This window comes from Lepisma saccharinum, chromosome 7 (assembly GCF_977018435.1).
Source record: "Lepisma saccharinum chromosome 7, izLepSacc3.1, whole genome shotgun sequence".
Classification (NCBI taxonomy): Eukaryota; Metazoa; Arthropoda; class Insecta; order Zygentoma; family Lepismatidae; genus Lepisma; species Lepisma saccharinum.
Window position 1 is genome coordinate 61,027,574 of NC_139235.1, and position 12,516 is coordinate 61,040,089.

Sequence of the window (12,516 nt, forward strand, 5' to 3'; positions counted from 1 at the left end):
CACGAGGTTGTGCTCCGACGTCACAACAGCGCGAAATTCATGTCCGCGCCCTTAGAGTCATTTTTTAAATAATATGCTTCAGTCTTCACTTTGTAATACCAGGTATCCAAAAAAGTTCATGCCGGTTTTTGCAGTGAGACATAAAGACACTGTAATTTCTGGCAAATGTATTTTATTCAGAAAAATAAGCTCCTTCTGCTTCAATTACATTATCCCAACGAGATACAAGCTTATAAATCCCGCATTTGCAAAAGTTCTGGTCCCTAGGAGCAAAACAATTGTCCTATGACCTGCGTGACATCATCTCGGTTTAGGAACTGTTGCTCACGCAAATGGTTATCCATGGCCAAAAACAAGTGAAAGTCAGATGAGGCAATGTCCGGGGAATAAGGAGGAAGAGGTAAAATTTCCCAACCAAGTGTGTTGATTACCTCCTTGGTCGCTTTCTCCGTATGAGGTCTAGCGTTGTCTTGAAGAAGGATCACTCCTTTCCTGTTGACTAGTGCTGGCTGCTTCGGACGCAGTGCAGCTGCAACCCTTTGCAACTGGGACGAGTACACCTCGTATGTGATGGTTTTGCCATGCTCTAGCAATTCAAAGTGCACAACACCAGCGCTGGTCCATCAAACACAGAGCAGAACCTTCTGTTGATGAATGTTTTCTTTGGGGGTCAATGCAACACAACCAGGGGACGACCAATGATGTTTTCTTTTGCGGTTACTGTATAACACCCATTTCTCGTCACATGTCAATATCTGGTCCAGGAATGGGGCTTTCTTGTGGCGTGACAGCAATGATGCGCAAATGGTGAGCCGCTGGCGTTGGTTTTCCTCGGACAAAACGTGAGGAACCCACTTACTGAGCTTCCAAGACTTCCCGAGGTTGTGCAGAAGAAATCGAATGGTTTCCTCTGACACTCCAAACCCTTGTGCAAGTTCTTTGCACGTTTGCTGTGGATCGCGCTCGATGATCTCCTTCAGCAGTACTTCGTCGATAGTGGCGGGGCGTCCAGCTCGAGGCTTGTTCTGGAGGCTCTCATCGCCCGATGCAAAGCGACTGAACCACTTTCGCGCTGTGCGCTCACTCACTGATGCTTCTCCAAACGCGGAGCATATCTTTCGAGCAGCGGCTGCAGCATTGCTGCCAAATTTGAACTCATACAGTAAACACGGCCGTAAAACGTCCTTTGACACTGATATGTTCCCTTCAGGATTGTAGTTTCTACAGACCTGCTGTCTATGCGACCGACACGTCTCCCAACTCTGCACTGACTGACGATTGCCGGGAATGTAAACTTCTGATGTCATCCAGACAGGGTTGCCGACACATGCCGTTTGACTTTCACTTTTCGTTCCAGCGGCACGAACTTTTTTGGATACCTGGTAGTAGCAGTTCGGCCACCACAAGATAAATTGAAATCCATCAGCATACTGTTATCGAAGAATGTTTCACCACATACACTGTCTTAACGTAGATCAATATTAATGTAAAATATACATTTACTAGTGCAGCCCTCTTGTTCCTGCAATTGGCAGCTTTATCTAAACGGAAGCACTCCTGGAGACATGCACGTGAATACATTTAATGAAATCACAGGGTTACACATTCTCCCCCACTTACATCCACACCAATAACAACCAATGAAATTACTAATTGAAATAGCGGCAAAGCAAGCATAAAATTTATTCATTAATTTATTGGCGAAGGGAAAAAAAAGCACGAAGTTCGGAGATTTTCGCAACAGCGCGACATAACTCCCACCCCGGGCCGTAGAAAATTTCAGCAACAGGGCAATTTATCCCCCGTATGCATCTGGCCCTTGCGTCGGCAAAGGTCGCTCGGTGAATACTTTATGAGGTTCTCAAACAACGCATCCTGATTGATCCCCCGAAACCGCTATTTTTGCATGCGACGCCCGTGTTTTGTGTTCGTGCGTTATTTTGGTAAACATGTCCCGCGTTCGTCCACTGTTTGATTGTGTCTGTCTGCGTGTGCATACGTTATGAAAATAATCCCCCGCGGTCCGTTTCCCCGATTTAGATTCCGCTGGCATCAGCCAACGCTGAATTCATAGCTCGCGGCGCCACGAATGCGGTAGCAGAGCGATAAATTAGGAGAAAAACAGCCAATCAAGAGTGGCCGAACATGCTTGCGGAACGCTGAATGGTGGTTTCTTCCCGCCAAAGACGAGTGACGCAATAACCAGGTGACCAATCGCAGGGGAAGATAAAATTTTAACCCGCCCCCTAATTTCCACCTTCCGCCAATAGAAGAACTTGGCCATGTTATTTATTTACAGTTTCAGTCACGAAAAGTAATAGATTTATTTTTAAACTACTGTAAGTGTTGCTCTTATGAACATATTTATTGTACAGAGTCGACGAAGTTAGTTTTATACAACGTATATTGATACACCTGTAGATTGAATTGTATCATCTGCAAGTATGCTGTATAAAGAAACAAAATGCCGGAGTACTAATTGAAGTGAGTGTACGTGTGTGTTTAGTACCTACATAATGACATTAATTCAGTGGCGAGTAGTGGAATTTTTGAGGTATAGGAAGTTATGGTAAACAGACCGAGGAAAGTTTTCGAAAATGCGTTCAATTACACGGTGACATGTATTGCCTGCACCTTGGATTAGCATTGGCAGGCCCTCCCTGCCTGATGTATGGATTAAGAACAACTTTACCAATACCAACCTCCTGATAAGAAAAGGTGCTGTTTCAACTCATAAATTACGCTAAATGTGATAAAATTATGCTAGGGTTTATTATTATTATTATTATTATTATTATACAATTATTATTAATTTATTATCATCATTTTCTGATAACTGTAGTAGTTTTAAGTTCAATTTATTTTGCTATTTTGGAGTTGTGAACTGCGTCATTGGTTATTTATTCTAGTTAAGCAACATTAAGAATTTCGACCATTCAATAAAATGGGTTTAGCGTAGTGCTTGAAAAAAAGTTGAAGAAAATTCCATGAATGGTAACGGCGTCAGTTTCTTTTACTTGTGACCTCCAACTCTTTCTACCGATTTCCTTTTATGAAATGTTCCTCCCTTGTTAAATCGGGGAAGATAAAGAAAAGATGAAAACAAGAGGATGGATCAGGGCCTGTAAAAACTTGTCTCTTGGTCGGCATACTTCTTTTTGTTTGAAACAAGTCCGCTACAGAAGCACAAACAAGATCTGGAGATTTTCTTAAAAATAAATATTTCCTCAAAATATCTTCATTAGAATTCAATTTCTCTTTTTTGAGATGATGCTGGATTTTCCATTATGTCAAACACAGAGTGATAGGTGCAAACGAAGTTCAAATTTGCTAGGTTTAGAACCATTATGCTAGAGTTGGCATCACTGTTAAGGAACCCATGGGACCTTCCACGCGGACAACCCCCCGCGTACCCCCGCCCTCCCTTGCACTGCCTCTCACCCATCTGCCTGTATTTGAATTTGAATTTGAAGTTAAAATTTTGGGAGCGTCAGCACTTGGGCTATTTTGCTCCCGTCACATTATACGGGGGCCAGCCCCTTACCATTACAAATAACAACTCTAACGTTGCATAACTAAAAATCTTAAAATGTTCTGACTTCTGTTAAAAGCTGAGGCTGTAAATGGGCACTCAGCACACACAAGGACAAAAAACAGGACACCACACACAAAATTATACTGGCCATAATGCCAGTCGCCAGAGCCTCGTTCGTCTTTAGTCCAGGGTGCACTACGTGGAAGTGAGGTTGACTTTTGGGCGCCTACGTGGAAGGTACCCCTTACACCCCCCATCTGCCTGTAGGATGACGAGAAAGGTTCCTCAGCGGCAGGCAAAGACGGTCTTCTTTGGCCAACAGATCTGGAACGAGCAGGTGATAGCTAGTACATTGACTCTTGACAGTCGAGTAGCGAACCTTGATTGCGCTCAAAATTGGATAACGCTCATTAAACTCTTAAAATCAGAAAACTGGAAATAAGTATAAATGAAACTGTAGGAAGTTCCTCACTTCCTACATGCAGGAATCGCCACTGCATTAATCTCTTAGCTCGAATTGCTGCATGATTTTGCAATATACTCATTATGATATGCAACTTCAGTCAAACAAGCAAGAGTGCTGCAGTGAGGATTTCGCTCGGGCGCCAAATAGTTCGCACGAACGACGCTAGATAGCGTACGAAATCGAGAGCTTCTTCGCTCGAACAGACAAAATGAGCGGTATACACTTGAAGCGCAGTAGTACACGTGTAACCGTAATTTGTCTGTGGCAGTGGGCCCTCAAATATAGATCGTAAAGTGAAGGACGCAGTGAAATTGAAACTGAAGTAAACATAGTCCTTATCTCCATGTTAAATTGTAGTTTAATACATCTTACCAATACAGTGATACATAAAAATGAAACAGATGATTGTGGGCTGAAACTGCCAGGTCGGATATTTTACATATACAGGGTGTATCATAAGTAAAAGCGCAAACTGACTCAGTTGAAAGTACACGATAACAGAAGCAAAAAAGTTTCAGTAAACATGGGTATGCAAACAAGCAGTTTTCGAGATAATTGTGAATGTGTGGTTACAAACCGCCACTGACTTCATTGTTTGTAAACGTCGTCCTAGTTGGTAAAATGCTAATAATGTGTGCGAATGTGTGGTTAGAAGCCGTCACTGATTGCATTTTGTAAACTCCTTGCGCGTTCCGAGGTTTGCTCTACACAGAGAAAAATGTTTGGGTAAAAATTTACTATCCTTCGGACACCCCTATTTTTTTCGTTTCGTCAATTTTTGACATTCTTACTTACGTATGTGCTTCGCGGAACATTCCTGAAGGTGTATTAACGTTGTTTTCATGAAATTAATTCCAATTTTTCACATTACCACTACTTCTTGCCTCAGACACAATATGCCGAGTGCACCTTCCTATATAATCACGCGTCGTGCTTGTCTTTTGTCAAATTTTTGACATTCGTACTTACGTATCTGCCTCGCGGAACATTCCTGAAGGTTTATTGACGTTGCTTTGATCAAACTAATAGCAATTTTTCACACTACGAGTACTTCTTTCTCCTACCTTTCCGCTTGCCTCACACACAATATGGCGCGGATACCGTCGTAAATAATGACGCGTCGGGATGACGCATCGGCATTCTCTTTTCTCGATTTTCAATTGTTATGCAGTGTTTCAACCTTCGGAACCCAAGAAATGCCCGACAACAAATTTTAAGGAGCGATTTTACAATATCGGGAATTTCTTCATTTTGTTTGAAATTCGGTATACTCACCAATTTTGGCCCCGTAATCACGTATCTGCAGTTAAAATTTGGCGCTCACACGTGGAAATAGCAAAATAATCTCAATTAAGTTCTTATTTCCACACCCTCGATTTCCGAATTTCCCGCCGGTTCCGGGCTCCGCCCCTGGGGTAATTGACCTACCGCCCCCAACCGCTATCGCGGCCCCTCCTCCGCTCCGCTCCGGCTACCCGCCTGTTTCTATAGACTCCCTGTTAAGGGCATGTTAGAAATTGGCAGGATTCACCTGCCCCCAAATAAACGCCACCTTTAAGTTCTTATTTCCACACCCTCGATTTCCGAATTTCCCGCCGGTTCCGGGCTCCGCCCCTGGGGTAATTGACCTACCGCCCCCAACCGCTATCGCGGCCCCGCCTGTTTCTATAGACTCCCTGTTAAGGGCATGTTAGAAATTGGCCGGATTCAAGTGCCCCCAAATAAACGCCACATTTAAGTTCTTATTTCCACACCCTCGATTTCCGAATTTCCCGCCGGTTCCGGGCTCCGCCCCTGGGGTAATTGACCTACCGCCCCAACCGCTATCGCGGCCCCGCCTGTTTCTATAGACTCCCTGTTAAGGGCATGTTAGAAATTGGCCGAATTCACCAGCCCCCAAATAAACGCCAAATTTTAAGTGCAGATTCGTGATTACGAGGCCCAAAATCAGAAACTTCACGGAATCCTCAACACCCGGTACAAACTTAATCACACATCCAGCAAACGTCATTCTTCTACCTCCCGTTTCACGTTCTAACGCTAGTCGCAAACGCAGACAGTTCGAAACACTGCATACCAACAAAACACAATCACGACCCGTCATGATAGTCACGACGGTGTACGAAGGTGTACGAACGTGATGGTGTCGGAAGATGCACGCGCCAAACGCTATCTCCGTCGGAGAATTAATTTTCAACGAACAACATAAATTTCAGCTCTGAAACATTCCCAAATCACAAAAAACACCTTCCCGATGTTCGACAATGCTACAGGAACTTATTACGGTAAGTAGTTTCTTCTGTAAAAATAAATAAATGTGTCCGAAGGATAGTAAACTAGTACCAATGTTTGCTTGGATTAACCAAAAAAAATTGTAGTGGTGAACAAATCGTTTGTTTAAATAGGCATCAACCAAACAATTGTTCACCAATACCAAAAGATTTGGTCAAGTTCTATTTGTTTGTCGTAAACAATTTTTTGGTTACCAAAATCAAATATTATTTTGGAAAATCTAACAAAATGTAGCCCATTTGTTTAGTCAAATTTACCAAACGATTCGCTAAATATTGTATTCATAATTACTTATGTCACAATCTGGCTAATTCTAGCTAGGATGAATAGTTTTTAGAAACTAACTGATCTCAAAATACACATTCAAAATAGAAAGTTCACATGAACTAACCGTTATTGGAGCGTCTTTGTTTTTCTGCGGGACACTTAGCTTTTACTTATATAGTCCAAAATCAAAAAGGTTGTTCGTGGGAGATTCATTTTTATTCACTGCAGTGCATTTTCTTCTTTAATTTGTATCTCTAATGTTCACATATCTTTTGAAGAGTGTTAAAGCACAATTTTTCACTATGATTACAATCAAACGTACTATTATTTGTTGTACAAAAACTTATGTTTCTTCTACACATTCTGACAGAACCATCTAGCGGCGTGTAAGAAACTCAGTATAAAGTAAGTATATTCTGAGCTTTTTTTTCAGAATATTAGGTTACACAACAACATAAAGACTCGCTTCGAGTAATTATCTATCTATATGAGTTTCAATTTTCGACAAAGGATTTTCATACTAGGCTACACTCGACGAAACTGGACAATCGTTATTTCAAATTCGAAAGCACGGTCACGCACATATAGTAAATTTAACCAAACGTTTTGTTTCTCTTTACTTACACATGTATCATTTTTGTATACCAGCACCATATTTCGTCTGACCAAATTTTTTGGTATTCTTAAACAAAATTATTTAGTAATTACAAACAACATCTGGTTATCGGAAACAAAAAGCATAACCAAACAGCTCAACCAAACTTTTTTGGTAATTCCAAACAAACCAGTTTTTTCTGTGTATGTTTACAAAACAGAAGATTACCGAGAGGTGGCGTTGTAATCAAACAGAATTGATACATGCTTGTGACCAATTCCGAAATGAACCGGGGGTGTACGAAAGAATTCGAAAGTCAATGCGGAATCGCGTACAGTATTGCATCCAGATGCAAGGACGACACTTTGAACACCTTCTTTGACAGGTACGAGTGTACAGTAATTGTAACATGTAAAATACTAACGTTTGTTAAAGTAAGTAGAATGTTCAATAGAAGCAATGAAATCTCCAATAACTTTTCTTACTGTATTATTAGCGCTTTACTAACTAGGACGACGTTTACAAACAATGAAGTCAGTGGCGGCATGTAACCACACATTCGCAATTATCTCGAAAACGGCTCGTTTGTAGACCCATGTTTACTGAGACTTTTTTGCTTCTATTATCGTGTACTTTCAACTGCGAGAGTTTGCGCTATTACCTATGATACACCCTGTATGTGTGTACTATTATTGTCACATTAATATTCCATTGTATACGGTCAAGGGTAGGAGATTCGAACTAGTACAAGGTAGCCAAAATGGTCCCATGCAGTACTGTAGTACCAACATCCTGCGATTGATAGAACATCTTCAAAGACACTTCATCTAAATTGTCAATTGTGCACTTGCAAAGGAAAACTTTGAAAACGTGCACCTTGACACAATCATGGCCACATTCTTCCCCTCCTCCAAAGCGAGACGCGACGACAATTATAAAATGTCTACCTCATCGGACGTCAATTTTCTACTAATTAATTTTCTCCAGCAGACAAAAGCGACGAGAGAAGAGGAAAAGATTTCAAAGTGAAGAATCCAAGAAGCTGATGTTCGGATGACAAAAGAAACGGAGGTCGAAAGTTTTTAGTCTCTAATTTTCGATTTCATGACTCAACCCCCCCTTCCCCCCACCCTGTGACGCCAGGAGCCTCCCTTTTATTATTTTCCTTCGTTCTTCCGTCTCTTCTTCTGACGGATCAATCTCTGGGCTTTCGAAATATTCTGCCTGGATAAAGATTCTTAAACCCGCTTCTGCAAGAGCAACCGAATCTGGATTTTCCTGCAGGATGGAGCTTGTGCTCATTTCCACGGTTTCATATCGTGTCTTTCCACTCTCCGAGATTGCTTTCTCTATCCTTCTTCTTTTATGGTGTGTCACAAAACATTTTGTTTTCGATATATTAAGGCTTAAATGGTTAATAAACAATAAAAGAGTGAGGAGAGAAAACAATTAGAATGTCTGGAACTCTTACTGGTGGAATGATTTTCAACTTGAATAAGTGATTGAATTGTTTTAATTTTTTTCGCTTTTTGTGCCACTTTTGGCAAATTTGCGAAAATGGGGATGAGTGATGATATGATGAAATTGATGAATGGACACTCACAAACATCCTTGACTAGGCCGGGATTCGAACCCGGGACCCCTGGCGTCGTAGCGTAGCCTAACGACTGAGCTACCACGGCTCTGCAATAAAGTATGGATATTCTCCGCAGGCAAGAATTGTAATAGGAGTCATTTTTATTAGGGGTTTGCATTTACCAAGTTTTACTCCTTTGATTAGAAAATTTTGACTCTTGTCCGATCTCCCCCGTCCGTACACCAGTGCTTCCAAACACGGGTGAGCGACACGCTTCAGAATACGTACAATTTAAGCAGCATCGCAAGTGTTGCCAACTCAAACTCCATGTCTTCAGTGGATGATGAATTGTTAGGCTCCGCACTGGTAACAATTTGACATTTCCGCCTTGAAATGACAAATGCCATCTTGACCTTATCTCTCTTCCCCTCCCCCAGCCAGACATTAATAAAATACGCCCGTGACGTCGGAGGCACCCCGACGCCCGACTTAATTACCGTTCTTGCCTCGCCACTGCCAATTTCCGTAATGCCTCCAGCCATTAAGAAGCGGGAGCATTAGCCCGTGTACCTTGCCTTCTGGGTATTTAAATGAACGAAAGGAAAATGCAGGCTTCTTGTTCTCTCCAGGGGGGTAATTTGTTTTGGGGTTCGATCGCTGGGGGAGCAGATATTGCCATGTTGCATGTCAAGGGTATGGAGGTCTTGTAATTTAGGCTACTGTAACTAGATTGTACCAAGCGACGAAGCTGTAACGCCAAATTTTGTCCATACTAAGCGCGTGCATATACACAGGGTGTCCCAAAAGTCCGGTCTCATAGGGAAAGTGATGAATGTTGAATATTGATAATAGACTACAATCGAAAATGTTACCTTACATGAAGTACAAACTTGAAGGTACTTATACCACATTTGATTCGTACAGTAATCTAATAGACGAGCTCCGAATACACAGGCTTGACGATCGAAGACAGTCCGCAACCTGCTGCTGCTCTGGAAAATATAGCGCGCACTTGCCAGCAATTTTCGAAAAAAAAAAAAGAGCTTCAATACAGTAAAACCTCGTTAATCCGAACTAATGGGAGGGATAAGTTGACCGGTTTAACGAAAGTGCGGATTAACTGAAATAACCTAAAAGAAAGTGCATTAAAACTCCGTTTATAGCAACAAAACACGTTTATTATGGTGTACTTAAAGGGCATTGTGCTTCTTTGCCTTTTGACTGTCCGGATTAAGCGAAGTCCGGCTTATCAGGGTCCGTATTGATGAGGTTTTACTGTATTTCTAAGTTAGGTGAAGACATTGTAAGACTGCCAAGTGTTCCCGCCCCGTAGCCAGGTGTTAGCGTTTCAGTTTCACATGCCAAAGTTCTTGGTTCGATTCCCGTTTGATTTCCCCAACTCTTATTGTTTTATTATTAACTCCAACAATTATTTATTGCGAAAATTCAATTTTATTTGCTGTGATAATTATCGAGAAATATTTTGTTTTATATTATTTTACGATAATTATGATTCAGGATCGTGTATAAAAAATGTAAATAAAAGCATTGGTTGTAATTTGTTTCTTGAACATTTTCTGAAAAACGAGAAATTGAATACTTTTCGCCACACACAATATTTTGATGAAATGAACACGTGTATACTTTAATACGTGGAATGTCTATCGGTGCAGGTATGAGTCTCGCAATTTAAAGATGATGTGACAGGAGTTTCGCAGGTAAATGTTCGGTCACTGCCGACAAAAAGGGTCGGCAGTGATCGGAAAAGGGTGAGATCGCTTCGAGAGGAGAGCTGGAGGTCTTACGAGAGAGAGAGGGGTTCGAGACTCTGCGTGCCGAACAGGGTAAATTCCCTTGTGTCTGCCATTCTCAATCACGACGGTTATGGGCGAGCGTGTGTCGACCCTTTAGAGTTACGACACGAATATGCAAATGTTTGTAAAATGATGAGAAAATTAAAGGAAACATTTAAAATGAAGTATTTTCCCTAAAAAATTCAATATATTATTTCATATTTATTTCAATAAATTATTAAATAAAATTCAATAATCAGTTGTTCTAGTTAATAAAAAAGCGCCAAACGTGAATCGAACTCAGAACTTTCGGCACGTGAGAAAGATACACTACAACCTGGGCATTGTGTCACTTGGCAATCGGACAATACACATGTGTATATTCGCTTAATGAGACGCGCATGGAAACTTCGTAGTGCTTTTTCTCGGAAAAGACAGGTAGATAGGGACTGAACCTACAGTATAACGTGGGATCCGAACCACGATATGTTCCACCGGGTGTCGGTCCGGGACCACTTACGTGTCACTTAGAAACCAACTTTCAGAAATTACTGACTACGTTTCGTACCGAAGCAACGCAAGCTGCAAGTGTCGTTTGTTGCTTACGTGTCGCTCGGAGTGTTTCTTTTAAATCGTGCATCGTGTCGCTTCGGCCTGTCGCGCGTTCCCAGTGAATACTCTCCTACAGACTGGATAGGGTCAATGTAGTTTGTCCCGTGTTGCTCCGGTCTGCAAGCTCCCTCACACAGAAGTGAAAGCGACACAGGATACTCCAGTGGTTTATTTTACCTCGGTTTTCTGCCACTTTTGGCTAATCGCGACGATATGAACGAGTGATGATGCGATGATAACGATGAAAGCACACTCACAAGGAACACCAATGCCCAGGCTGGGTTTCGAACCCGGGACATCTCTGTCAGTTGTTGAGGTTCTACACCCACGGTTGCTCCTCAATTGTTAAGAGGCTGGATGAATCCCAGAGCCACTCCCTGCAGGAACATTGCTGGGAAAATTCCCACTTGAAATCGCCGACCTCCGGGAAGAAGTGTTTAGCACAGCACGCTACAACTCTAGGGGCCCTGGGTTCAAATCCCTGCATGGATGTTCTTTGTGAGTGTCATATCATCACTCATCCTCATCATCGCGATTAGCCAAAGAGCAAAAATGCGAAGGAAAATAAACCACATTTATCAATCACACAACGCGGGATTCGAACCCGGGTTTACAGCGTGCAGGTCTACCGATTGGACCAATACGGCTCAGGTATTAATTTCATAGAATGCCAATGTTTTCAAACGTCTGTTGCAACTCGTGCGGCGCCCTCTTGTCTAGCCAAGCAAAAACCCTTAGCCTCTACTCTGGACACGGGTAAACTGCATGAAACTACCTCGTGCAGGTGTAGCAGAAATACGTTCGCCGCTTTTACCTGGAACTCGGAGGCGCTTCGAAGAACGTCCGCTGCCTGGGCCATTGATTTTTCCCCTTCCGCCATGGAGACCGGGGGGCGTGAATATTGAATGACGGCCAACTGTGTATACTGACAACAGCGAAGGTCACCGAGCGACGCCGAGGTGCTGCGTAACGCACCCGACATTCAATTATTTAAATTCCAATCGGGATAAGAAAGGAGACCTTTGGAAGTGACGAAATATATGTTGGGCTTCTCGTCTCGGACACTTCCTGCTCGCCATCGATTTGCAGTTACGGAAGGAAAGAAGGCTGGTCCCCCTCCCCCCCAATCCGAGAAGGACCGCCGGCACGTACCGCACGGATTCGACAATCCAATTCCGATTCACCCCAAACGAACCGATAAATGCCCAATCGAAACTTCAGCTTTAAATTTGCTTTATGCACGGATAGGTTGATCGTGACTGGATGTTTTGTTTGTATTTTTTTACCTCGCTTTTCCGCATTAACTGTTAATCCCGACTACGAGGATGACATGGGGATTGCACGGAACGGACCACAGGTATACGCAGACCGGTACTAGAA

At 42.4% G+C, this 12,516-nt stretch overlaps 2 protein-coding genes across 2 annotated transcripts in view; both read right to left on the bottom strand.

Annotated features, from left to right (window-relative positions):
• The window catches only part of LOC145989867 (chaoptin), an 838,754-nt gene that overhangs the window by 704,021 nt on the left and 122,217 nt on the right, over window positions 1-12,516 (bottom strand). The window lies entirely within an intron of this gene.
• LOC145990488 (histone-lysine N-methyltransferase SETMAR-like) lies at window positions 264-1,307 on the bottom strand. Its single transcript, XM_083126183.1, has 2 exons — window positions 860-1,307; window positions 264-586 (listed from the first exon to the last, which is right to left on the bottom strand). Exons 1-2 carry the CDS (start codon window positions 1,305-1,307, stop codon window positions 264-266), a joined length of 771 nt encoding a protein of 256 aa, XP_082982309.1.